This window comes from Leptodactylus fuscus, unplaced genomic scaffold (assembly GCF_031893055.1).
Source record: "Leptodactylus fuscus isolate aLepFus1 unplaced genomic scaffold, aLepFus1.hap2 HAP2_SCAFFOLD_187, whole genome shotgun sequence".
NCBI classification, from domain to species: Eukaryota; Metazoa; Chordata; class Amphibia; order Anura; family Leptodactylidae; genus Leptodactylus; species Leptodactylus fuscus.
The window spans coordinates 38,011-65,360 of NW_027440210.1; the positions used below are offsets into that span (position 1 = coordinate 38,011).

The window sequence follows — 27,350 nt, forward strand, 5'->3', positions numbered from 1 at the left end:
TGTGTGATACTGTATACTGAGCTGTGTATCTAATCCTATCCCGTGTGATACTGTATACTGAGCTGTGTATCTAATCCTATCCCGTGTGATACTGTATACTGAGCTGTGTATCTAATCCTATCCCGTGTGATACTGTATACTGAGCTGTGTATCTAATCCTATCCCGTGTGATACTGTATACTGAGCTGTGTATCTAATCCTATCCTGTGTGATACTGTATACTGAGCCGTGTATCTAATCCTATCCTGTGTGATACTGTATACTGAGCTGTATCTAATCCTATCCTGTGTGATACTGTATACTGAGCTGTGTATCTAATCCTACCCTGTGTGATACTGTATACTGAGCTGTATCTAATCCTATCCTGTGTGATACTGTATACTGAGCTGTGTATCTAATCCTATCCTGTGTGATACTGTATACTGAGCTGTGTATCTAATCCTATCCTGTGTGATACTGTATACTGAGCTGTGTATCTAATCCTATCCTGTGTGATACTGTATACTGAGCTGTATCTAATCCTATCCTGTGTGATACTGTATACTGAGCTGTGTATCTAATCCTATCCTGTGTGATACTGTATACTGAGCTGTGTATCTAATCCTATCCTGTGTGATACTGTATACTGAGCTGTATCTAATCCTATCCTGTGTGATACTGTATACTGAGCCGTGTATCTAATCCTATCCTGTGTGATACTGTATACTGAGCCGTGTATCTAATCCTATCCCGTGTGATACTGTATACTGAGCTGTGTATCTAATCCTATCCCGTGTGATACTGTATACTGCGCTGTGTATCTAATCCTATCCCGTGTGATACTGTATACTGAGCCGTGTATCTAATCCTATCCCGTGTGATACTGTATACTGAGCCGTGTATCTAATCCTATCCCGTGTGATACTGTATACTGAGCCGTGTATCTAATCCTATCCTGTGTGATACTGTATACTGAGCTGTGTATCTAATCCTATCCTGTGTGATACTGTATACTGAGCTGTATCTAATCCTATCCTGTGTGATACTGTATACTGAGCTGTATCTAATCCTATCCTGTGTGATACTGTATACTGAGCTGTATCTAATCCTATCCTGTGTGATACTGTATACTGAGCTGTGTATCTAATCCTATCCTGTGTGATACTGTATACTGCGCTGTGTATCTAATCCTATCCTGTGTGATACTGTATACTGAGCCGTGTATCTAATCCTATCCTGTGTGATACTGTATACTGAGCTGTGTATCTAATCCTATCCTGTGTGATACTGTATACTGAGCCGTGTATCTAATCCTATCCTGTGTGATACTGTATACTGAGCCATGTATCTAATCCTATCCTGTGTGATACTGTATACTGAGCTGTGTATCTAATCCTATCCTGTGTGATACTGTATACTGAGCTGTGTATCTAATCCTATCCTGTGTGATACTGTATACTGAGCCGTGTATCTAATCCTATCCTGTGTGATACTGTATACTGAGCTGTGTATCTAATCCTATCCTGTGTGATACTGTATACTGAGCTGTGTATCTAATCCTATCCTGTGTGATACTGTATACTGAGCTGTGTATCTAATCCTATCCTGTGTGATACTGTATACTGAGCTGTGTATCTAATCCTATCCTGTGTGATACTGTATACTGAGCCGTGTATCTAATCCTATCCTGTGTGATACTGTATACTGAGCTGTGTATCTAATCCTACCCTGTGTGATACTGTATACTGAGCTGTATCTAATCCTATCCTGTGTGATACTGTATACTGAGCTGTATCTAATCCTATCCTGTGTGATACTGTATACTGAGCTGTGTATCTAATCCTATCCTGTGTGATACTGTATACTGAGCTGTGTATCTAATCCTATCCTGTGTGATACTGTATACTGAGCTGTGTATCTAATCCTATCCTGTGTGATACTGTATACTGAGCCGTGTATCTAATCCTATTCTGTGTGATACTGTATACTGAGCTGTGTATCTAATCCTATCCTGTGTGATACTGTATACTGAGCTGTATCTAATCCTATCCTGTGTGATACTGTATACTGAGCTGTGTATCTAATCCTATCCTGTGTGATACTGTATACTGAGCTGTGTATCTAATCCTATCCTGTGTGATACTGTATACTGAGCTGTGTATCTAATCCTATCCTGTGTGATACTGTATACTGAGCTGTATCTAATCCTATCCTGTGTGATACTGTATACTGAGCTGTATCTAATCCTATCCTGTGTGATACTGTATACTGAGCTGTGTATCTAATCCTATCCTGTGTGATACTGTATACTGAGCTGTGTATCTAATCCTATCCTGTGTGATACTGTATACTGAGCCGTGTATCTAATCCTATCCTGTGTGATACTGTATACTGAGCTGTGTATCTAATCCTACCCTGTGTGATACTGTATACTGAGCTGTGTATCTAATCCTATCCTGTGTGATACTGTATACTGAGCTGTGTATCTAATCCTATCCTGTGTGATACTGTATACTGAGCTGTGTATCTAATCCTATCCTGTGTGATACTGTATACTGAGCTGTGTATCTAATCCTATCCTGTGTGATACTGTATACTGAGCTGTGTATCTAATCCTATCCTGTGTGATACTGTATACTGAGCTGTATCTAATCCTATCCTGTGTGATACTGTATACTGAGCCGTGTATCTAATCCTATCCTGTGTGATACTGTATACTGAGCTGTGTATCTAATCCTATCCTGTGTGATACTGTATACTGAGCTGTGTATCTAATCCTATCCTGTGTGATACTGTATACTGAGCTGTGTATCTAATCCTATCCTGTGTGATACTGTATACTGAGCTGTGTATCTAATCCTATCCTGTGTGATACTGTATACTGAGCTGTGTATCTAATCCTATCCTGTGTGATACTGTATACTGAGCCGTGTATCTAATCCTATCCTGTGTGATACTGTATACTGAGCTGTGTATCTAATCCTATCCTGTGTGATACTGTATACTGAGCTGTGTATCTAATCCTATCCTGTGTGATACTGTATACTGAGCTGTATCTAATCCTATCCTGTGTGATACTGTATACTGAGCTGTGTATCTAATCCTATCCTGTGTGATACTGTATACTGAGCTGTGTATCTAATCCTATCCTGTGTGATACTGTATACTGAGCCGTGTATCTAATCCTATCCTGTGTGATACTGTATACTGAGCTGTGTATCTAATCCTATCCTGTGTGATACTGTATACTGAGCTGTGTATCTAATCCTATCCTGTGTGATACTGTATACTGAGCCGTGTATCTAATCCTATCCTGTGTGATACTGTATACTGAGCTGTGTATCTAATCCTATCCTGTGTGATACTGTATACTGAGCCGTGTATCTAATCCTATCCTGTGTGATACTGTATACTGAGCTGTGTATCTAATCCTATCCTGTGTGATACTGTATACTGAGCTGTGTATCTAATCCTATCCTGTGTGATACTGTATACTGAGCCGTGTATCTAATCCTATCCTGTGTGATACTGTATACTGAGCTGTGTATCTAATCCTATCCTGTGTGATACTGTATACTGAGCCGTGTATCTAATCCTATCCTGTGTGATACTGTATACTGAGCTGTGTATCTAATCCTATCCTGTGTGATACTGTATACTGAGCTGTGTATCTAATCCTATCCTGAGTGATACTGTATACTGAGCTGTGTATCTAATCCTATCCTGTGTGATACTGTATACTGAGCTGTGTATCTAATCCTATCCTGTGTGATACTGTATACTGAGCTGTGTATCTAATCCTATCCTGTGTGATACTGTATACTGAGCTGTGTATCTAATCCTATCCTGTGTGATACTGTATACTGAGCCGTGTATCTAATCCTATCCTGTGTGATACTGTATACTGAGCTGTGTATCTAATCCTATCCTGTGTGATACTGTATACTGAGCCGTGTATCTAATCCTATCCTGTGTGATACTGTATACTGAGCTGTGTATCTAATCCTATCCTGTGTGATACTGTATACTGAGCTGTGTATCTAATCCTATCCTGAGTGATACTGTATACTGAGCTGTATCTAATCCTATCCTGTGTGATACTGTATACTGAGCTGTGTATCTAATCCTATCCTGTGTGATACTGTATACTGAGCTGTGTATCTAATCCTATCCTGTGTGATACTGTATACTGAGCTGTGTATCTAATCCTATCCTGTGTGATACTGTATACTGAGCTGTGTATCTAATCCTATCCTGTGTGATACTGTATACTGAGCTGTGTATCTAATCCTATCCTGTGTGATACTGTATACTGAGCTGTGTATCTAATCCTATCCTGTGTGATACTGTATACTGAGCCGTGTATCTAATCCTATCCTGTGTGATACTGTATACTGAGCTGTGTATCTAATCCTATCCTGTGTGATACTGTATACTGAGCTGTGTATCTAATCCTATCCTGAGTGATACTGTATACTGAGCTGTATCTAATCCTATCCTGTGTGATACTGTATACTGAGCTGTGTATCTAATCCTATCCTGTGTGATACTGTATACTGAGCTGTGTATCAGTACACACAGTACACAGGGCATTAGATTTATGGAGAGACTTTACCACTGATGTTATCGCCCCCTGCTGGACACAACCGGAATACCCCGAGGAAAGCCTGAGAACGGCGGAAGTGACGTCATAAACAAAGCCTCGAGGAGGAATCAGTGAGGGCGGAAATGAGTTGATGTAAAATGTAGAAGTGATTGAGACTGAGGGCGGAAGTCACAGTAAGTGAGGGCGGAAGTCACAGTAAGTGAGGGCGGATGTCACAGTAAGTGAGGGCGGAAGCAGAAACATCATCTGATAGAGGTGAGACCACAATACTGGGAGTGCAGGGGGTGGGGGGCAGAACAGTATATATATATATACACACATACACTCACCGGCCACTTTATTAGGTACGCCATGCTAGTAACGGGTTGGACCCCCTTTTGCCTTCAGAACTGCCTCAATTCTTCGTGGCATAGATACAACAAGGTGCTGGAAGCATTCCTCAGAGATTTTGCTCCATATTGACATGATGGCGGCATCACACAGTTGCAGTCGCAGATTTGTCGGCTGCACATCCATGATGCGAATCTCCCGTTCCACCACATCCCAAAGATGCTCCTCTATTGGATTGAGATCTGGTGACTGTGGAGGCCATTGGAGTACAGTGAACTCATTGTCATGTTCAAGAAACCAGTCTGAGATGATTCCAGCTTTATGACATGGCATTGCATTATCCTGCTGAAAGTAGCCATCAGATGTTGGGGACATTGTGGTCATAAAGGGATGGACATGGTCAGCAACAATACTCAGGTAGGCTTTGGCGTTGCAACGATGCTCAATTGGTACCAAGGGGCCCAAAGAGTGCCAAGAAAATATTCCCCACACCATGACACCACCACCAGCAGCCTGAACCGTTACCGATACAAGGCAGGATGGATCCATGCTTTCATGTTGTTGACGCCAAATTCTGACCCTACCATCCGAATGTCGCAGCAGAAATCGAGACTCATCAGACCAGGCAACGTTTTTCCAATCTTCAATTGTCCAATTTCGATGAGCTTGTGCAAATTGTAGCCTCAGTTTCCTGTTCTTAGCTGAAAGGAGTGGCCCCCGGTGTGGTCTTCTGCTGCTGTAGCCCATCTGTAGCCTCAAAGTTGGACGTACTGTGCGGCGTTCAGAGATGCTCTTCTGGCTACCTTGGGTGTAACGGGTGGCTATTTGAGTCACTGTTGCCTTTCTATCAGCTGGAACCAGTCTGGCCATTCTCCTCTGACCTCTGGCATCAACAACGCATTTCCACCCCCCACAGAACTGCCGCTCACTGGATGTTTTTTCTTTTTCGGACCATTCTCTGTAAACCCTAGAGATGGTTGTGCGTGAAAATCCCAGTAGATCAGCAGTTTCTGAAATACTCAGACCAGCCCTTCTGGCACCAACAACCATGCCACGTTCAAAGGCACTCAAATCACCTTTCTTCCCCCCCATACTGATGCTCGGTTTGAACTGCAGGAGATTGTCTTGACCATGTCTACATGCCGAAATGCACTGAGTTGCCGCCATGTGATTGGCTGATTAGAAATTAAGTGTTAACGAACAGTTGGACAGGTGTACCTAATAAAGTGGCCGGTGAGTGTATATACCATTGCACAGTACTACTCCTCCCTGTATACAGTCCTGTGTATAAGTTAGTGCCCCCCTATTAATCGCTGTAAATATTTTGGTGTTTGCCATGTCAGTCTGATCTCTCTAATAACTGATGGACACAGTAATATCTCAGGATTGGAATGAGGTTTATTGTAGTAACAGAGAATGTGCAATCTGCATTACACCACAATGTGACCGGTGCAGAAGTCTGGGCGCCCCCACAGAACAGTGCCAGTAATATTTCGTAGCTCCTCCTCCTTTTGCCTCTAGTCGCTTCCTGTTGCTGTTAATCAGTTCCTGGATCCTGGATGAAGGGATTTTGGACCATTCCTCTTTACAATTCGCGTTCAGGTCAGTTTGATGGTCGCCGAGCATGGACAGCCCGCTCTCTAATGATCTGAAAACAAAGATTGTTCCACATAGTTGTTCAGGGGAAGGATACAAAACATTGTCTCAGAGATTTAACCTGTCAGTTTCCACTGTGAGGAACATAGTAAGGAAATGGAAGACCACAGGGACAGTTCTTGTTAAGCCCAGAAGTGGCAGGCCAAGAAAAATATCAGAAAGGCAGAGAAGAAGAATGGTGAGAACAGTCAAGGACAATCCACAGACACCTCCAAAGAGCTGCAGCATCATCTTGCTGCAGATGGTGTCACTGTGCATCGGTCAACTATACAGCGCACTTTGCACAAATAGAAGCTGTATGGGAGAGTGATGAGAAAGAAGCCGTTTCTGCACGTACGCCACAAATAGAGTTGCCTGAGGTATGAAAAAGCACATTTGGACAAGGCAGCTTCATTTTGGAAACAAAAATTGAGTTGTTTGGTTATAAAAAAAAGGCGTTATGCATGGCGTCCAAAAAGAAACAGCATTCCAAGAAAAACACATGCTACCCACTGTAAGATTTGGTGGAGGTTCCATCATGCTTTGGCGCTGTGTGGCCAATGCCGGCATCGGGAATCTTGGTAAAGTTGAGGGTCGCATGGATTCCACTCAGTATCAGCAGATTCTTGAGAATAATGTACAAGAATCAGTGACGAAGTTGAAGTTACGCCGGGGATGGATATTTCAGCAAGACAATGATCCAAAACACCGCTCCAAATCCTCAGGCATTCATGCAGAGGAACAATTACAATGTTCTGGAATGGCCATCCCAGTCCCCAGACCTGAATATCATTGACCATCTGTGGGATGATTGGAAGCGGGCTGTCCATGCTCGGCGACCATCTAACTTAACTGAACGCGAATTGTAAAGAGGAATGGTCCAAAATCCCTTCATCCAGGATCCAGGAACTGATTAAAAGCAACAGGAAGCGACTAGAGGCAAAAGGAGGAGGAGCTACGAAATATTACTGGCACTGTTCTGTGGGGGCGCCCAGACTTCTGCACCGGTCACATTTTGGTGTAATGCATATTGCACATTCTCTGTTAGTACAATAAACCTCATTCCAATCCTGAAATATTACTGTGTCCATCAGATATTAGAGAGATCAGACTGACATGGCAAACACCAAAATATTTACAAGGATTAATAGGGGGGCACTAACTTATACACAGGACTGTAATATCACTGCTGGCACTCAGGATGGTACAGTCCGTGGCTCCCTCCATTCTCCCAGTGATGGGGTGACGTCCTCCTGTGGCCTTAATAAAGAGACCCCAATCTATAATGTCTCCCCTCCATGCTGGGCCGTGGGGTCGGGGTTCTTTGGGTCATCGGCAGACAGGCCGGCACCTGGGGCTTGTAACCCGGCGGTCAGTGATGGAGGTGACATCTATACTGTCTTCTTCTTGCCTGTAGGTGTCTCTTCCTTTGTATGGAGTCATCAGACATCTCTTTGGAGGGTCGGCATCTGGTAGAGGAGGACAGTCTTCTTCTGGATGATGGGGGAGACCTGGAGCCGGATGATGGGGGAGACCTGGAGCCGGATGATGGGGGAGACCTGGAGCCGGATGATGGGGGAGACCTGGAGCCGGATGATGGGGGAGACCTGGAGCCGGATGATGGGGGAGACCTGGAGCCGGATGATGGGGGAGACCTGGAGCCGGATGATGGGGGAGACCTGGAGCAGAACCCTTTTGATGGCTTGCCGTTCTCCTCGCGCTATTACCAGCTGCTGGCAGGGCGGCGCTCTCTGCCGGTGTGGGCGGTGAAGTATCAGCTCCTGGAGAGTCTGCAGAGCAGTCGCCTCATCCTGGTGTGTGCCGAGCCTGGCGCCGGGAAAAGTACCCAGGTGAGCGCAGCCTTGTCTGTCTCCTCCAGTCACACCTAAATCTGCAAGCTGAGGTTAGAGCAGTGTTTGCCAGGCCTGGCCCGTGTACCGCAGTACGAAGCCTCCGGGGCAGCAGGATACAGTGATATCCATTGTGGATGTGGTGAAGGGAAGAGACGAGGATTAAGGGACCCAGATGGTGGGGGATGGTCCAGAAAGCACGTTCCGTATATGTAATGGCGACACCTCACGTGTTCCGTATATGTAATGGCGACACCTCACGTGTTCCGTATATGTAATGGCGACACCTCACGTTTTCCGTATATGTAATAGCGACACCTCACGTGTTCCGTATATGTAATGGCGACACCTCACGTGTTCCGTACATGTAATGGCGACACCTCACGTGTTCCATATGTGTAATGGCGATACCTCACGTGTTCCGTACGTGTAATGGCGATACCTCATGTATTTACGATGTGTCATGGCTGGGGGTAGAAAGTTCCATTGTTATATATATAAACCCTTTGGGGGACGGCGTTGCCCTCTCTATTCTCGGTACTGCTTTTGGGCCGGGGTCTTATGAGGGGCTCATTAAAGTGTCAGACCTGGAAGAGCCGGGGTAACACCTGGGCCTGTGGAGGACTCCTGAATATGTGCTGGTCACCTCTGACAACAGAGCATGTTATAAGATGGGCCCGATGTCCATAGGGGTTTCCAATGCAATGAGTATTGCATCTCTAGGTATTTTAAGAGTTTCCCCAACCCCCTTGTGCCCATTGTCCCCACACCATTCACTTCCCTTGGCTCTTGTCCCCGCACCATTCACTCCCCTTGGCCCTTGTGCCTATTGTCCCTGCACCATTCACTCCTCTTGGCCCATTGTCCCTGCACCATTCACTCCTCTTGGCCCATTGTCCCTGCACCATTCACTCCTCTTGGCCCATTGTCCCCGCACCATTCACTCCTCTTGGCCCTTGTCCCCGCACCATTCACTTCCCTTGGCCCTTGTGCCCATTGTCCCTGCACCATTCACTTCCCTTGGCTCTTGTGTCCATTGTCCCCGCACCATTCACTCCCCTTGGCCCTTGTCCCCGCACCATTCACTCCCCTTGGCCCATTGTCCCCGCACCATTCACTTCCCTTGGCCCTTGTGCCTATTGTCCCCGCACCATTCACTTCCCTTGGCCCTTGTGCCTATTGTCCCTGCACCATTCACTCCCCTTGGCCCTTGTGCCCATTGTCCCTGCACCATTCACTTCCCTTGGCTTTTGTGTCCATTGTCCCCGCACCATTCACTCCCCTTGGCCCTTGTCCCCGCACCATTCACTCCCCTTGGCCCATTGTCCCCGCACCATTCACTTCCCTTGGCCCTTGTGCCCATTGTCACCGCACCATTCACTCCCCTTGGCCCTTGTCCCCGCACCATTCACTTTCCTTGGCCCTTGTGCCCATTGTCCCCGCACCATTCACTCCCGTTGGCCCTTGTGCCCATTGTCCCCACACCATTCACTCCTCTTGGCCCTTGTGCCCATTGTCACCGCACCATTCACTCCCCTTGGCCCTTGTCCCCGCACCATTCACTTTCCTTGGCCCTTGTGCCCATTGTCCCCGCACCATTCACTCCCGTTGGCCCTTGTGCCCATTGTCACCGCACCATTCACTCCCCTTGGCCCTTGTCCCCGCACCATTCACTTTCCTTGGCCCTTGTGCCCATTGTCCCCACACCATTCACTCCCCTTGGCCCTTGTGCCCATTGTCCCCGCACCATTCACTCCCGTTGGCCCTTGTGCCCATTGTCCCCGCACCATTCACTCCCCTTGGCCCTTGTGCCCATTGTCCCTGAACCATTCACTCCCCTTGGCCCTTGTGCCCATTGTCCCCGCACCATTCACTTTCCTTGGCCCTTGTGCCCATTGTCCCTGAACCATTCACTCCCCTTGGCCCTTGTGCCCATTGTCCCCGCACCATTCACTTTCCTTGGCCCTTGTCCCCGCACCATTCACTTTCCTTGGCCCTTGTGCCCATTGTCCCTGAACCATTCACTCCCCTTGGCCCTTGTGCCCATTGTCACCGCACCATTCACTTTCCTTGGCCCTTGTGCCCATTGTCCCTGAACCATTCACTCCCCTTGGCCCTTGTGCCCATTGTCACCGCACCATTCACTTCCCTTGGCCCTTGTGCCCATTGTCCCCGCACCATTCACTTCCCTTGGCCCTTGTGCCCATTGTCCCCGCACCATTCACTTCCCTTGGCCCTTGTGCCCATTGTCCCCGCACCATTCACTCCCCTTGGCCCTTGTCCCCGCACCATTCACTTCCCTTGGCCCTTGTGCCCATTGTCCCCGCACCATTCACTCCCCTTGGCCCTTGTCCCCGCACCATTCACTCCCCTTGGCCCTTGTGCTCATTGTCCCCGCACCATTCACTCCCCTTGGCCCTTGTGCCCATTGTCCCCCAGTCCAGTCATGTTGCTTGTGCCTTGTAGGGGGAGGGTGATCGTTGTGCATAGTGAACCACCTTGTTGTCTGCTCTCTGTGCACTCAGTAACATGGTTGGGATTACACCTCACAGGTACCGCAGTGGTGTGCAGAGTACGCCCTCTCCCAGCAGTACCATGAGGGTTCTGTCATCTGCTCGCAGCCCTATCCCAGCGCCGCCTTCAGCCTGGCCCTCAGAGTGGCCGACGAGATGGATCTGAACGTGGGGCATGAAGTCGGATTCTCTATTCCTCATGAAGAGTGTTCCTCATCCAGCACTATCCTGAGGTATGTGAGGTGGAGGGGTCACTCGGACTGGCCCCTGCTGGGCTCTCAAAGATCGGCGGATGACAGCAGAGGTCAGGGTGTAGTGTCAGGGTTTTTAGGGTAAGGGTCAGGATCACTGTAGATGTCAGGATGTAGGGTCAGGATCACTGTAGATGTCAGGGTGTATGGTCAGGATCACTGTAGATGTCAGGGTGTATGGTCAGGATCACTGTAGATGTCAGGATGTAGGGTCAGGATCACTGTAGATGTCAGGGTGTAGGGTAAGGGTCAGGATGACGGTAGTTGTCAGGGTGTAGGGTCAGGATCACTGTAGATGTCAGGATGTAGGGTCAGGATCACTGTAGGTGTCAGGGTGTAGGGTCAGGATCACTGTAGATGTCAGGGTGTATGGTCAGGATCACTGTAGATGTCAGGATGTAGGGTCAGGATCACTGTAGATGTCAGGATGTAGGGTCAGGATCACTGTAGATGTCAGGATGTAGGGTCAGGATCACTGTAGATGTCAGGGTGTAGGGTCAGGATCACTGTAGATGTCGGTGTAGGGTCAGGATCACTGTAGATGTCAGGGTGTAGGGTCAGGATCACTGTAGATGTCAGGATGTAGGGGTAGGGTCAGGATCACTGTAGATGTCAGGGTGTATGGTCAGGATCACTGTAGATGTCAGGGTGTAGGGTAAGGGTCAGGATGACGGTAGTTGTCAGGGTGTAGGGTCAGGATCACTGTAGATGTCAGGGTGTAGGGTCAGGATCACTGTAGATGTCGGTGTAGGGTCAGGATGACGGTAGTTGTCAGGGTGTAGGGTCAGGATCACTGTAGATGTAAGGGTGTAGGGTCAGGATCACTGTAGATGTCAGGGTGTAGGGTCAGGATCACTGTAGATGTCAGTGTGTAGGGTAAGGGGTCAGGATCACTGTAGATGTCAGGGTATAGGGTCAGGATCACTGTAGATGTCAGGGTGTAGGGTCAGGATCACTGTAGATGTCAGGGTGTAGGGTCAGGATCACTGTAGATGTCAGGGTGTAGGGTCAGGATCACTGTAGATGTCAGGGTGTAGGGTAAGGGTCAGGATGACGGTAGTTGTCAGGGTGTAGGGTCAGGATCACTGTAGATGTCAGGGTGTAGGGTCAGGATCACTGTAGATGTCAGGGTGTAGGGTCAGGATCACTGTAGATGTCAGGGTGTAGGGTAAGGGTCAGGATGACGGTAGTTGTCAGGGTGTAGGGTCAGGATCACTGTAGATGTCAGGGTGTAGGGTCAGGATCACTGTAGATGTCAGGGTGTATGGTCAGGATCACTGTAGATGTCAGGATGTAGGGTCAGGATCACTGTAGATGTCGGTGTAGGGTCAGGATCACTGTAGATGTCAGGGTGTAGGGTCAGGATCACTGTAGATGTCAGGGTGTAGGGTAAGGGTCAGGATGACGGTAGTTGTCAGGGTGTAGGGTCAGGATCACTGTAGATGTCAGGGTGTAGGGTAAGGGGTCAGGATCACTGTAGATGTCGGTGTAGGGTAAGGGGTCAGGATCACTGTAGATGTCGGTGTAGGGTAAGGGGTCAGGATCACTGTAGATGTCGGTGTAGGGTAAGGGGTCAGGATCACTGTAGATGTCAGGATGTAGGGTCAGGATCACTGTAGGTGTCAGGGTGTAGGGTCAGGATCACTGTAGATGTCAGGGTGTATGGTCAGGATCACTGTAGATGTCAGGGTGTAGGGTCAGGATCACTGTAGATGTCAGGGTGTAGGGTCAGGATCACTGTAGATGTCAGGGTGTAGGGTCAGGATCACTGTAGATGTCGGTGTAGGGTAAGGGGTCAGGATCACTGTAGATGTCAGGGTATAGGGTCAGGATCACTGTAGATGTCAGGGTGTAGGGTCAGGATCACTGTAGATGTCGGTGTAGGGTCAGGATCACTGTAGATGTCAGGGTGTAGGGTCAGGATCACTGTAGATGTCAGGGTGTAGGGTCAGGATCACTGTAGATGTCAGGGTGTAGGGTCAGGATCACTGTAGATGTCGGTGTAGGGTCAGGATCACTGTAGATGTCGGTGTAGGGTCAGGATCACTGTAGATGTCAGGGTGTAGGGTCAGGATCACTGTAGATGTCAGGGTGTAGGGTCAGGATCACTGTAGATGTCAGGATGTAGGGTCAGGATCACTGTAGATGTCAGTGTGTAGGGTAAGGGGTCAGGATCACTGTAGATGTCAGGGTGTAGGGTCAGGATCACTGTAGATGTCAGGGTGTAGGGTCAGGATCACTGTAGATGTCAGGGTGTAGGGTCAGGATCACTGTAGATGTCAGGGTGTAGGGTCAGGATCACTGTAGATGTCAGGGTGTAGGGTCAGGATCACTGTAGATGTCAGGGTAAGGGGTCAGGATCACTGTAGATGTCGGTGTAGGGTAAGGGGTCAGGATCACTGTAGATGTCGGTGTAGGGTAAGGGGTCAGGATCACTGTAGATGTCGGTGTAGGGTAAGGGGTCAGGATCACTGTAGATGTCAGGATGTAGGGTCAGGATCACTGTAGGTGTCAGGGTATAGGGTCAGGATCACTGTAGATGTTAGGGTGTAGGGTCAGGATCACTGTAGATGTCAGGGTGTAGGGTCAGGATCACTGTAGATGTCAGGGTGTAGGGTCAGGATCACTGTAGATGTCAGGGTGTAGGGTCAGGATCACTGTAGATGTCAGGGTGTAGGGGAAGGGTCACTGTAGATGTCAGGGTGTAGGGTCAGGATCACTGTAGATGTCAGGGTGTAGGGTCAGGATCACTGTAGATGTCAGTGTGTAGGGTAAGGGGTCAGGATCACTGTAGATGTCAGGGTGTAGGGTCAGGATCACTGTAGATGTCAGGATGTAGGGTCAGGATCACTGTAGATGTCAGGGTGTAGGGTCAGGATCACTGTAGATGTCGGTGTAGGGTCAGGATCACTGTAGATGTCGGTGTAGGGTCAGGATCACTGTAGATGTCAGGATGTAGGGTCAGGATCACTGTAGATGTCAGTGTGTAGGGTAAGGGGTCAGGATCACTGTAGATGTCAGGGTGTAGGGTCAGGATCACTGTAGATGTCAGGGTGTAGGGTCAGGATCACTGTAGATGTCAGTGTGTAGGGTAAGGGGTCAGGATCACTGTAGATGTCAGGGTGTAGGGTCAGGATCACTGTAGATGTCAGGATGTAGGGTCAGGATCACTGTAGATGTCAGGATGTAGGGTCAGGATCACTGTAGATGTCAGGATGTAGGGTCAGGATCACTGTAGATGTCAGGATGTAGGGTCAGGATCACTGTAGATGTCAGGGTGTAGGGTCAGGATCACTGTAGATGTCGGTGTAGGGTCAGGATCACTGTAGATGTCAGGGTGTAGGGTCAGGATCACTGTAGATGTCAGGATGTAGGGGTAGGGTCAGGATCACTGTAGATGTCAGGGTGTATGGTCAGGATCACTGTAGATGTCAGGGTGTAGGGTAAGGGTCAGGATGACGGTAGTTGTCAGGGTGTAGGGTCAGGATCACTGTAGATGTCAGGGTGTAGGGTCAGGATCACTGTAGATGTCGGTGTAGGGTCAGGATGACGGTAGTTGTCAGGGTGTAGGGTCAGGATCACTGTAGATGTAAGGGTGTAGGGTCAGGATCACTGTAGATGTCAGGGTGTAGGGTCAGGATCACTGTAGATGTCAGTGTGTAGGGTAAGGGGTCAGGATCACTGTAGATGTCAGGGTATAGGGTCAGGATCACTGTAGATGTCAGGGTGTAGGGTCAGGATCACTGTAGATGTCAGGGTGTAGGGTCAGGATCACTGTAGATGTCAGGGTGTAGGGTCAGGATCACTGTAGATGTCAGGGTGTAGGGTAAGGGTCAGGATGACGGTAGTTGTCAGGGTGTAGGGTCAGGATCACTGTAGATGTCAGGGTGTAGGGTCAGGATCACTGTAGATGTCAGGGTGTAGGGTCAGGATCACTGTAGATGTCAGGGTGTAGGGTAAGGGTCAGGATGACGGTAGTTGTCAGGGTGTAGGGTCAGGATCACTGTAGATGTCAGGGTGTAGGGTCAGGATCACTGTAGATGTCAGGGTGTATGGTCAGGATCACTGTAGATGTCAGGATGTAGGGTCAGGATCACTGTAGATGTCGGTGTAGGGTCAGGATCACTGTAGATGTCAGGGTGTAGGGTCAGGATCACTGTAGATGTCAGGGTGTAGGGTAAGGGTCAGGATGACGGTAGTTGTCAGGGTGTAGGGTCAGGATCACTGTAGATGTCAGGGTGTAGGGTAAGGGGTCAGGATCACTGTAGATGTCGGTGTAGGGTAAGGGGTCAGGATCACTGTAGATGTCGGTGTAGGGTAAGGGGTCAGGATCACTGTAGATGTCAGGATGTAGGGTCAGGATCACTGTAGGTGTCAGGGTGTAGGGTCAGGATCACTGTAGATGTCAGGGTGTATGGTCAGGATCACTGTAGATGTCAGGGTGTAGGGTCAGGATCACTGTAGATGTCAGGGTGTAGGGTCAGGATCACTGTAGATGTCAGGGTGTAGGGTCAGGATCACTGTAGATGTCGGTGTAGGGTAAGGGGTCAGGATCACTGTAGATGTCAGGGTATAGGGTCAGGATCACTGTAGATGTCAGGGTGTAGGGTCAGGATCACTGTAGATGTCGGTGTAGGGTCAGGATCACTGTAGATGTCAGGGTGTAGGGTCAGGATCACTGTAGATGTCAGGGTGTAGGGTCAGGATCACTGTAGATGTCAGGGTGTAGGGTCAGGATCACTGTAGATGTCGGTGTAGGGTCAGGATCACTGTAGATGTCGGTGTAGGGTCAGGATCACTGTAGATGTCAGGGTGTAGGGTCAGGATCACTGTAGATGTCAGGGTGTAGGGTCAGGATCACTGTAGATGTCAGGATGTAGGGTCAGGATCACTGTAGATGTCAGTGTGTAGGGTAAGGGGTCAGGATCACTGTAGATGTCAGGGTGTAGGGTCAGGATCACTGTAGATGTCAGGGTGTAGGGTCAGGATCACTGTAGATGTCAGGGTGTAGGGTCAGGATCACTGTAGATGTCAGGGTAAGGGGTCAGGATCACTGTAGATGTCGGTGTAGGGTAAGGGGTCAGGATCACTGTAGATGTCGGTGTAGGGTAAGGGGTCAGGATCACTGTAGATGTCGGTGTAGGGTAAGGGGTCAGGATCACTGTAGATGTCAGGATGTAGGGTCAGGATCACTGTAGGTGTCAGGGTATAGGGTCAGGATCACTGTAGATGTTAGGGTGTAGGGTCAGGATCACTGTAGATGTCAGGGTGTAGGGTCAGGATCACTGTAGATGTCAGGGTGTAGGGTCAGGATCACTGTAGATGTCAGGGTGTAGGGTCAGGATCACTGTAGATGTCAGGGTGTAGGGGAAGGGTCACTGTAGATGTCAGGGTGTAGGGTCAGGATCACTGTAGATGTCAGGGTGTAGGGTCAGGATCACTGTAGATGTCAGTGTGTAGGGTAAGGGGTCAGGATCACTGTAGATGTCAGGGTGTAGGGTCAGGATCACTGTAGATGTCAGGATGTAGGGTCAGGATCACTGTAGATGTCAGGGTGTAGGGTCAGGATCACTGTAGATGTCGGTGTAGGGTCAGGATCACTGTAGATGTCGGTGTAGGGTCAGGATCACTGTAGATGTCAGGATGTAGGGTCAGGATCACTGTAGATGTCAGTGTGTAGGGTAAGGGGTCAGGATCACTGTAGATGTCAGGGTGTAGGGTCAGGATCACTGTAGATGTCAGGGTGTAGGGTCAGGATCACTGTAGATGTCAGTGTGTAGGGTAAGGGGTCAGGATCACTGTAGATGTCAGGGTGTAGGGTCAGGATCACTGTAGATGTCGGTGTAGGGTCAGGATCACTGTAGATGTCAGGATGTAGGGTCAGGATCACTGTAGATGTCAGTGTGTAGGGTAAGGGGTCAGGATCACTGTAGATGTCAGGGTGTAGGGTCAGGATCACTGTAGATGTCAGGGTGTAGGGTCAGGATCACTGTAGATGTCAGGGTGTAGGGGAAGGGTCAGTGGGTTGCAGCAGTTCCTTCCTCTTCTCTACAGGTTTGTGATTGCTAGGTCTTTCTGGTCCATCAGGTTCTGCTGGGATTCCCTTCTGCTGCAGGAGCTGACCTCCGACCCCCTGATGCAGGCCGCTGGTGTGGTCATCCTTGATGAGGTAGATGAGCGCACAGTGGCCTCTGACCTCCTGCTGGGCCTGCTGAAGGACATGACACTGCAGAGACCTTTCCTTCGCCTGGTGGTGATGACCTCACCTGGGTTTCAACAGCGTATGGTTGACTATTTAGGAGCTGATGTCAGTGTGGTGAATGTTCCAGTGCGAGAACACCTGCCAAGTGTTGTGTATCGCCCACCAGTGTCACATGACCATGTCATGGCGGCATGTCACATGGTTCTAGATATCCACCGCAGGAATGAGGCAGGGGACGTGTTGGTCTTTTTGGCTAGTGAGGAGGTAAGATGTTGCTGGATCTTGTGGTTCTTGTGACCTCAGAACTGGGTCTGTTACCTATATTTGTGTTCTGCAGGAAGTTCTCCGCTGCTGCTCCGCACTCCTCACAGAGTCCTTGTCTCTCAGTCCTAATTTGGGGTGTCTCCTACCCTTGTCTCTGACGGCCAGTTCGGGAAATGAGGTGCAATCCGTGTACGAGGCCGACTCCAGCGCTCATCGCCGAGTTTTCATCTCTTGTTCACTGGCTGAACTTTCCTTCTCTCTCCCGGGAATACGTTACATCATCGATACATGGCATGAGCTGCAGTCTGTGAGTAACATGTACATGATATATGTATGGCGGGAGGTAATAGGAGAGGAGCCCCTGTCCTGGCAGGAGGTAATAGGAGAGGAGCCCCTGTGCTGGCGGGAGGTAATAGGAGAGGAGCCCCTGTCCTGGCGGGAGGTAATAGGAGAGGAGCCCCTGTGCTGGCGGGAGGTAATAGGAGAGGAGCCCCTGTGCTGGCGGGAGGTAATAGGAGAGGAGCCCCTGTGCTGGCGGGAGGTAATAGGAGAGGAGCCCCTGTGCTGGCGGGAGGTAATAGGAGAGGAGCCCCTGTCCTGGCGGGAGGTAATAGGAGAGGAGCCCCTGTTCTGACGGGAGGTAATAGGAAAGGAGCCCCTGTGCTGGCAGGAGGTAATAGGAGAGGAGCCCCTGTGCTGGCGGGAGGTAATGGGAGAGGAGCCCCTGTGCTGGCGGGAGGTAATGGGAGAGGAGCCCCTGTGCTGATGGGATGTAATGGGAGAGCAGCCCCTGTGCTGACGGGATGTAATGGGAGAGCAGCCCCTGTGCTGACGGGCGGTAATGGGAGAGCAGCCCCTGTGCTGATGGGATGTAATGGGAGAGCAGCCCCTGTGCTGACGGGCGGTAATGGGAGAGCAGCCCCTGTGCTGGCGGGAGGTAATGGGAGAGCAGCCCCTGTGCTGATGGGAGGTAATAGGAGAGTAGCCCCTGTGCTGACGGGAGGTAATAGGAGAGGAGCCCCTGTACGGGCAGGAGGTAATAGGAGAGGAGCCCCTGTGCTGACGGGCGGTAATAGGAGAGGAGCCCCTGTGCTGACGGGCGGTAATAGGAGAGCAGCCCGTGTGCTGGGGGGAGGTAATGGGAGAGGAGCCCCTGTGCTGGGGGGAGGTAATAGGAGAGCAGCCCCTGTGCTGACGGGCGGTAATAGGAGAGCAGCCCCTGTGCTGGCAGAAGGTAATAGGAGAGGAGCCCGTGTGCTGGGGGGAGGTAATAGGAGAGGAGCCCCTGTGCTGGCGGGGAGGTAATAGGAGAGCAGTCCCTGTGCTGGCGGGAGGTAATAGGAGAGGAGCCCCTGTGCTGGGGGGAGGTAATAGGAGAGGAGCCCCTGTGCTGGGGGGAGGTAATAGGAGAGCAGCCCCTGTGCTGGCGGAAGGTAATAGGAGAGGAGCCCCTGTGCTGGGGGGAGGTAATAGGAGAGCAGCCCCTGTGCTGGGGGGAGGTAATAGGAGAGGAGCCCCTGTGCTGGGGGGAGGTAATAGGAGAGGAGCCCCTGTGCTGGGGGGAGGTAATAGGAGAGGAGTCCCTGTGCTGGGGGGAGGTAATAGGAGAGCTGCCCCTGTGCTTGAGGGAGGTAATAGGAGAGGAGCCCCTGTGCTGGGGGGAGGTAATAGGAGAGCTGCCCCTGTGCTGGCGGGAGGTAATAGGAGAGGAGCCCCTGTGCTGGGGGGAGGTAATAGGAGAGCAGCCCCTGTGCTGGGGGGAGGTAATAGGAGAGGAGTCCCTGTGCTTGAGGGAGGTAATAGGAGAGGAGCCCCTGTGCTGGGGGGAGGTAATAGGAGAGGAGTCCCTGTGCTGGCGGGAGGTAATAGGAGAGGAGTCCCTGTGCTGGCGGGAGGTAATAGGAGAGCAGCCCCTGTGCTGGGGGGAGGTAATAGGAGAGCAGCCCCTGTGCTGGGGGGAGGTAATAGGAGAGGAGTCCCTGTGCTGGGGGGAGGTAATAGGAGAGGAGTCCCTGTGCTGGGGGGAGGTAATAGGAGAGCAGCCCCTGTGCTGGGGGGAGGTAATAGGAGAGGAGTCCCTGTGCTGGCGGGAGGTAATAGGAGAGGAGCCCCTGTGCTGGCGGGAGGTAATGGGAGAGCAGCCCCTGTGCTGGCGGGAGGTAATAGGAGAGCAGCCTCTGTGGTTGGGATAGTCGTCTCAGTTGCTGGGAGTGCAGTAGTTGCCTCTCTGGGGTAGTTGTCCAGGGGGCAGATTGTTGATGATGTCATTCTGCACTCTCCTCCTGCAGGTATATAATCCTCGGATCCGGGCAGATTCTCAGGTTCTTCGCGTGATCAGTAAGAGCAGAGCGGAAATTCGCAGGATGAGAGTTCAGTCTGCAGATGGTGAGTGTGAATGAGGACCTGGGGAGGGAGTGCGCCCAATAGAGTCATGACAGCAGAGCTGATCGGTAACGGTGTAGTCCCAGTATTCAGTACTCCTAGTATTGTGCCCCCTCTGGTCTCCATGCTGATTGTTTCCTTTGTTTGTGCCTCAGGGGTTTGTTATCGCTTGTACTCTGAGAACATCTATGATACTCAAATGCCGGAGTTCACCCCTCCTCGAATCCTGCAGGAGAACCTGAGTCGCCTGGTCCTGCTGCTCAAGAGACTGGACATTGCCGACCTCGGGCAGTGCGACTTCTTAGATCGTCCTGGTAAATGAGCAATGAATGTGATGAGAGCGCCCCCAGCAGGCAGGAGCATCGATAACAGTTCTGTGGACTCTCCCTCATAGACCCCTGATATCCTCCGGTAATGTCCACTCCTCTCCCCCCGTCCTCCGGTAATGTCCACTCCTCTCCCCCCGTCCTCCGGTAATGTCCACTCCTCTCCCCCCGTCCTCCGGTAATGTCCACTCCTCTCCCCCCGTCCTCCGGTAATGTCCTCTACTCTCCCCCCGTCCTCCGGTAATGTCCACTACTCTCCCCCCGTCCTCCGGTAATGTCCACTCCTCTCCCCCCCGTCCCTCCAGTAATGTCCACTCCTCTCCCCCCGTCCTCCAGTAATGTCCACTACTCTCCCCCCGTCCTCCGGTAATGTCCACTCCTCTCCCCCCGTCCTCCAGTAATGTCCACTACTCTCCCCCCGTCCTCCAGTAATGTCCTCTACTCTCCCCCGTCCTCCGGTAATGTCCACTACTCTCCCCCCGTCCTCCGGTAATGTCCACTCCTCTCCCCCCGTCCTCCGGTAATGTCCTCTACTCTCCCCCCGTCCTCCGGTAATGTCCACTTCTCTCCCCCCTCCTCCGGTAATGTCCACTCCTCTCCCCCGTCCTCCGGTAATGTCCACTCCTCTCCCCCCCGTCCTCCGGTAATGTCCTCTACTCTCCCCCCCTCCTCCGGTAATGTCCACTCCTCTCCCCCCGTCCTCCGATAATGTCCACTCCTCTCCCCCCGTCCTCCGGTAATGTCCACTACTCTCCCCCCGTCCTCCGGTAATGTCCCTCTACTCTCCCCCATCCTCCGGTAATGTCCACTACTCTCCCCCGTCCTCCGGTAATGTCCTCTCCTCTCCCCCCGTCCTCCGGTAATGTCCACTCCTCTCCCCCCGTCCTCCGGTAATGTCCACTCCTCTCCCCCCGTCTTACGGTAATGTCTACTACTCTCCCCCGTCCTCAGGTAATGTCCACTCCTCTCCCCCCGTCCTCCGGTAATGTCCTCTACTCTCCCCCGTCCTCCGGTAATGTCCACTACTCTCCCCCGTCCTCCGGTAATGTCCTCTACTCTCCCCCCCCGTCCTCCGGTAATGTCCCTCTACTCTCCCCCCGTCCTCCGGTAATGTCCACTACTCTCCCCCGTCCTCCGGTAATGTCCTCTACTCTCCCCCGTCCTCCGGTAATGTCCTCTACTCTCCCCCGTCCTCCGGTAATGTCCTCTACTCTCCCTCCGTCCTCAGGTAATGTCCTCTACTCTCCCCCCGTCCTCCGGTAATGTCCTCTACTCTCCCCCCGTCCTCCGGTAATGTCCTCTACTCTCCCCCGTCCTCCGGTAATGTCCACTCCTCTCCCCCCGTCCTCCGGTAATGTCCACTCCTCTCCCCCCCGTCCTCCGGTAATGTCCACTCCTCTCCCCCCCGTCTTCCGGTAATGTCCACTCCTCTCCCCCCGTCCTCAGGTAATGTCCACTACTCTCCCCCGTCCTCCGGTAATGTCCACTCCTCTCCCCCCGTCCTCCGGTAATGTCCACTCCTCTCCCCCGTCCTCCGGTAATGTCCACTCCTCTCCCCCCGTCCTCCGGTAATGTCCACTCCTCTCCCCCCCGTCCTCCGGTAATGTCCACTCCTCTCCCCCGTCCTCCGGTAATGTCCACTCCCCTCCCCCCGTCCTCCGGTAATGTCCACTACTCTCCCCCCGTCCTCCGGTAATGTCCACTACTCTCCCCCGTCCTCCGGTAATGTCCACTCCTCTCCCCCCCGTCCTCCGGTAATGTCCTCTACTCTCCCCCCGTCCTCCGGTAATGTCCACTACTCTCCCCCCGTCCTCCGGTAATGTCCACTCCTCTCCCCCCGTCCTCCGGTAATGTCCTCTACTCTCCCCCGTCCTCCGGTAATGTCCACTACTCTCCTCCCGTCCTCCGGTAATGTCCACTCCTCTCCCCCCGTCCTCCGGTAATGTCCACTCCTCTCCTTCCGTCCTCCGTAATGTCCACTCCTCTCCTTCCGTCCTCCGGTAATGTCCACTCCTCTCCCCCCGTCCTCCGGTAATGTCCTCTACTCTCCCCCCGTCCTCCGGTAATGTCCACTACTCTCCCTCCGTCCTCCGGTAATGTCCACTACTCTCCCTCCGTCCTCCGGTAATGTCCTCTACTCTCCCTCCGTCCTCCGGTAATGTCCTCTACTCTCCCCCCGTCCTCCGGTAATGTCCACTACTCTCCCTCCGTCCTCCGGTAATGTCCACTCCTCTCCCTCCGTCCTCAGGTAATGTCCTCTACTCCCCCCCCGTCCTCCGGTAATGTCCACTCCTCTCCCCCCGTCCTCCGGTAATGTCACTACTCTCCCTCCGTCCTCCGGTAATGTCCACTCCTCTCCCTCCGTCCTCAGGTAATGTCCTCTACTCCCCCCCGTCCTCCGGTAATGTCCACTCCTCTCCCCCCGTCCTCCGGTAATGTCCTCTACTCTCCCCCGTCCTCCGGTAATGTCCTCTCCTCTCCCCCCGTCCTCCGGTAATGTCCTCTACTCTCCCCCGTCCTCCGGTAATGTCCACTCCTCTCCCCCGTCCTCCGGTAATGTCCACTCCTCTCCCCCCGTCCTCCGGTAATGTCCTCTACTCTCCCCCCGTCCTCCGGTAATGTCCTCTACTCTCCCCCGTCCTCCGGTAATGTCCACTCCTCTCCCCCCGTCCTCCGGTAATGTCCTCTACTCTCCCCCGTCCTCCGGTAATGTCCACTCCTCTCCCCCCCCGTCCTCCGGTAATGTCCACTCCTCTCCCCCCGTCCTCCGGTAATGTCCACTCCTCTCCCCCCCGTCCTCCGGTAATGTCCACTCCTCTCCCCCCGTCCTCCGGTAATGTCCACTCCTCTCCCCCCGTCCTCCGGTAATGTCCACTCCTCCTCCCCCCGTCCTCCGGTAATGTCCACTCCTCTCCCCCCCGTCCTCCGGTAATGTCCACTCCTCTCCCCCCGTCCTCCGGTAATGTCCACTCCTCTCCCCCCGTCCTCCGGTAATGTCCACTCCTCTCCCCACCGTCCTCCGGTAATGTCCACTCCTCTCCCCCCCGTCCTCCGGTAATGTCCACTCCTCTCCCCCCTGTCCTCCGGTAATGTCCACTCCTCTCCCCCCCCGTCCTCCGGTAATGTCCACTCCCTCTCCCCCCTGTCCTCCGGTAATGTCCTCTACTCTCCCCCCGTCCTCCGGTAATGTCCACTCCTCTCCCCCCGTCCTCATGTCATGTCCACTCCTCTCCCCCCGTCCTCCGGTAATGTCCACTCCTCTCCCCCCCCTCCTCATGTCATGTCCTCCTCTGTCCCCCTCCTCAGCGCCAGAGACCCTCATGCAGGCCCTGGAGGATCTGGATTACTTGGCAGCCCTGGATGATGACGGGAATCTGTCGGAGGTCGGCATCGTCATGTCGGAGTTCCCTTTGGATCCACAGATCTCTAAGTCTCTTCTGGCGGCCTGCGAGTTCCAGTGCGTCAGTGAAATGCTCACCCTGGCGGCAATGCTCACCGGTATTGGAGGGTTGAGGGGGAGGGGAGAGTATATCTGAGTGGGAGGAGTTATATAGGAATAGGAGGTGGTATAGAGGGGGGAGGTGTTACATAGAGAAGAAGGAACGGGTTATATGGAGAATGGGAGAGGGAGTGGTTATAAGGAAAATGGGAGGGGTTCTACAAAATAGGAGGGGATATATGGAGGATGGGAGGGGTTCTATGTAGAGGGAGGGTTCACAGGTGGAGTGAGGGGGTTATGTAGAGAGGGGGGGGTCACATGTGGAGTGGGAGGGGTTATATGTAGAGGGAGGGATCACGGGGAGTGGGAGGGGTTATATGTAGAGGGAGGGATCACTTGGAGTGGGAGGGGTTATATGTAGAGGGAGGGATCACGGGGAGTGGGAGGGGTTATATGTAGAGGGAGGGATCACTTGGAGTGGGAGGGGTTATATGTAGAGGGAGGGATCACTTGGAGTGGGAGGGGTTATATGTAGAGGGAATGATCACTTGGAGTGGGAGGGGTTATATGTAGAGGGAGGGATCACTTGGAGTGGGAGGGGTTATATGTAGAGGGAGGGATCACTTGGAGTGGGAGGGGTTATATGTAGAGGGAGGGATCACTTGGAGTGGGAGGGGTTATATGTAGAGAGGGGGGGGGTCACATGTGGAGTGGGAGGGGTTATATGTAGAGGGAGGGATCACGGGGAGTGGGAGGGGTTATATGTAGAGGGAGGGATCACTTGGAGTGGGAGGGGTTATATGTAGAGGGAGGGATCACTTGGAGTGGGAGGGTTTATATGTAGAGGGAGGGATCACTTGGAGTGGGAGGGGTTATATGTAGAGGGAGGGTCACATGTGGAGTGAGGGGGTTATATGTAGAGGGAGGGATCACGGGGAGTGGGAGGGGTTATATGTAGAGGGGGGGGTCACAGGTGGAGTGAGGGGTTATATAGAGAGGGGGGGTCACATGTGGAGTGGGAGGGGTTATATGTAGAGGGAGGGTCACAGGTGGAGTGAGGGGTTATATAGAGGGGGGGGTCACATGTGGCGTGGGAGGGGTTATATGTAGAGGGAGGGATCACATGTGGAGTGGGAGGGGTTATATGTAGAGGGAGGAGACATAGGGAAGATGGGAGGGGCCTGTGGACTAAGGCTGTATGTTGGAGGTATCTAGTTTTTACCCTTTGTCTCTATTTTGCTCCCAGTTGCCCCCTGCTGTTTTCTGCCCCCCTCCACATAGTGTGTCTGTGTTGCGATGCCGCCATGCGCTGCAGCTCCCTGAAGGTGATCACATGACCTTGATTCACCTCTACAATCACTACAAAGAGTGTGAGTAGTCCCCACTGATTAGTGTATTGGTGGCGCCCCCTCCTGGCTTGTGATAGATGTGTGTTGTGCCCTTAGATGGGGAAGGTTGGTGCTCCGAGGCTGCGGTGTGCCCGCGCTCCTTACACCAGGCGGACGTGGTGCGAGCAGAACTCCTGGACATTATGCAGAGGATCGAGCTGCCGGTATCTGCCCCCGCCTTCCCTGAGCACGACTGTCTGCTAAACCTCACCAGAGCCCTGCTGTCCGGAGGATTCCTGAAGGTGAGGTCATGTGACCCAGGTCCTTACAGTTATTCAGCAGGTCCTATCATTCCTCCCCTTGTCATTCCTCCAGGTGGCCCGAGATGTGGACGGACAAGGAAATTACGTCATGTTAACTCACAAGCATGTGGCCCACCTGCACCCCTCCTCCGTCTACCACGGCCGAAGATCCCCGCCAACTTGGGTCTTGTACCACGACTTCAGCATCTCCCAGGACAACTGTATCAGCATAGCCACCGAAGTCCTCCCGGAGATGTGAGCGAGCACTCTGCCGTATCCTCCTCTCAGCCCGTATCCCTCCTCTCAGCCCGTATCCCTCCTCTCAGCCCGTATCCCTCCTCTCAGCCCGTATCCCTCCTCCTCTCAGCCCGTATCCCTCCTCCTCTCAGCCCGTATCCCTCCTCCTCTCTCTCTCTCTCTCCCCGTATCCCTCCTCCTCTCTCTCTCTCTCTCCCCGTATCCCTCCTCCTCTCTCTCTCTCTCTCTCCCCGTATCCCTCCTCCTCTCTCTCTCTCTCTCTCCCCGTATCCCTCCTCCTCTCTCTCTCTCTCTCCCCGTATCCCTCCTCCTCTCTCTCTCTCTCTCCCGTATCCCTCCTCCTCTCTCTCTCTCTCTCCCCGTATCCCTCCTCCTCTCTCTCTCTCTCTCCCCGTATCCCTCCTCCTCTCTCTCTCTCTCTCCCCGTATCCCTCCTCCTCTCTCTCTCTCTCTCTCTCTCTCCCCGTATCCCTCCTCCTCTCTCTCCCCGTATCCCTCCTCCTCTCTCTCTCTCTCTCTCTCTCTCTCTCCCCGTATCCCTCCTCCTCTCTCTCTCTCTCTCTCTCTCTCTCTCTCCCCGTATCCCTCCTCCTCTCTCTCTCTCTCTCTCTCTCCCCGTATCCCTCCTCCTCTCTCTCCTCTCTCTCTCTCTCTCTCTCTCTCTCTCTCTCTCTCTCTCTCTCTCTCTCCCCGTATCCCTCCTCCTCTCTCTCTCTCTCTCTCTCTCTCTCTCTCCCCGTATCCCTCCTCCTCTCTCTCTCTCTCTCTCTCTCTCTCTCCCCCGTATCCCTCCTCCTCTCTCTCTCTCTCTCTCCCCGTATCCCTCCTCCTCTCTCTCTCTCTCTCTCCCCGTATCCCTCCTCCTCTCTCTCTCTCTCTCTCTCTCTCTCTCTCCTCCCCGTATCCCTCCTCCTCTCTCTCTCTCTCTCCGTATCCCTCCTCCTCTCTCTCTCCCCGTATCCCTCCTCCTCTCTCTCTCTCCCCGTATCCCTCCTCCTCTCTCTCTCTCCCCGTATCCCTCCTCCTCTCTCTCTCTCCCCGTATCCCTCCTCCTCTCTCTCTCTCCCCGTATCCCCTCCTCCTCTCTCTCTCTCTCCCCGTATCCCTCCTCCTCTCTCTCTCTCTCCCCGTATCCCTCCTCCTCTCTCTCTCTCCCCGTATCCCTCCTCCTCTCTCTCTCTCCCCGTATCCCTCCTCCTCTCTCTCTCTCCCCGTATCCCTCCTCCTCTCTCTCTCTCCCCGTATCCCTCCTCCTCTCTCTCTCCCCGTATCCCTCCTCCTCTCTCTCTCCCCGTATCCCTCCCTCCTCTCTCTCTCTCCCCGTATCCCTCCTCCTCTCTCTCTCTCTCTCTCCCCGTATCCCTCCTCTCTCTCTCTCTCTCTCTCTCTCTCTCTCTCTCTCCCCGTATCCCTCCTCCTCTCTCTCTCTCTCTCTCTCTCTCTCCCCGTATCACTCCTCCTCTCTCTCTCTCCTCTCTCTCTCTCCCCGTATCACTCCCTCCTCTCTCTCTCTCTCCCCGTATCACTCCTCCTCTCTCTCTCTCTCCCCGTATCACTCCTCCTCTCTCTCTCTCCCCGTATCACTCCTCCTCTCTCTCTCTCCCCCGTATCCCTCCTCCTCTCTCTCTCTCCCCGTATCCCTCCTCCTCTCTCTCTCGTCCTCGCGGTGTCCTTCCTCCTCTCTA

At 52.3% G+C, this 27,350-nt stretch overlaps 1 protein-coding gene across 1 annotated transcript in view; it reads left to right on the top strand.

Annotated features, from left to right (window-relative positions):
- The first annotated feature begins 4,768 nt into the window (after nt 1-4,768).
- Nucleotides 4,769-27,350, top strand: part of DQX1 (DEAQ-box RNA dependent ATPase 1) — a 26,543-nt gene continuing 3,961 nt past the window's right edge. The window contains 12 exon segments of the mRNA XM_075261537.1: nt 4,769-4,840; nt 7,968-8,400; nt 10,953-11,146; nt 17,252-17,630; nt 17,704-17,937; nt 19,919-20,015; nt 20,168-20,326; nt 23,645-23,836; nt 25,024-25,043; nt 25,045-25,147; nt 25,223-25,407; nt 25,481-25,662. Of these exon segments, the coding sequence (XP_075117638.1) occupies nt 7,984-8,400; nt 10,953-11,146; nt 17,252-17,630; nt 17,704-17,937; nt 19,919-20,015; nt 20,168-20,326; nt 23,645-23,836; nt 25,024-25,043; nt 25,045-25,147; nt 25,223-25,407; nt 25,481-25,662 (2,162 nt within the window). The 5' untranslated portion in view covers nt 4,769-4,840; nt 7,968-7,983.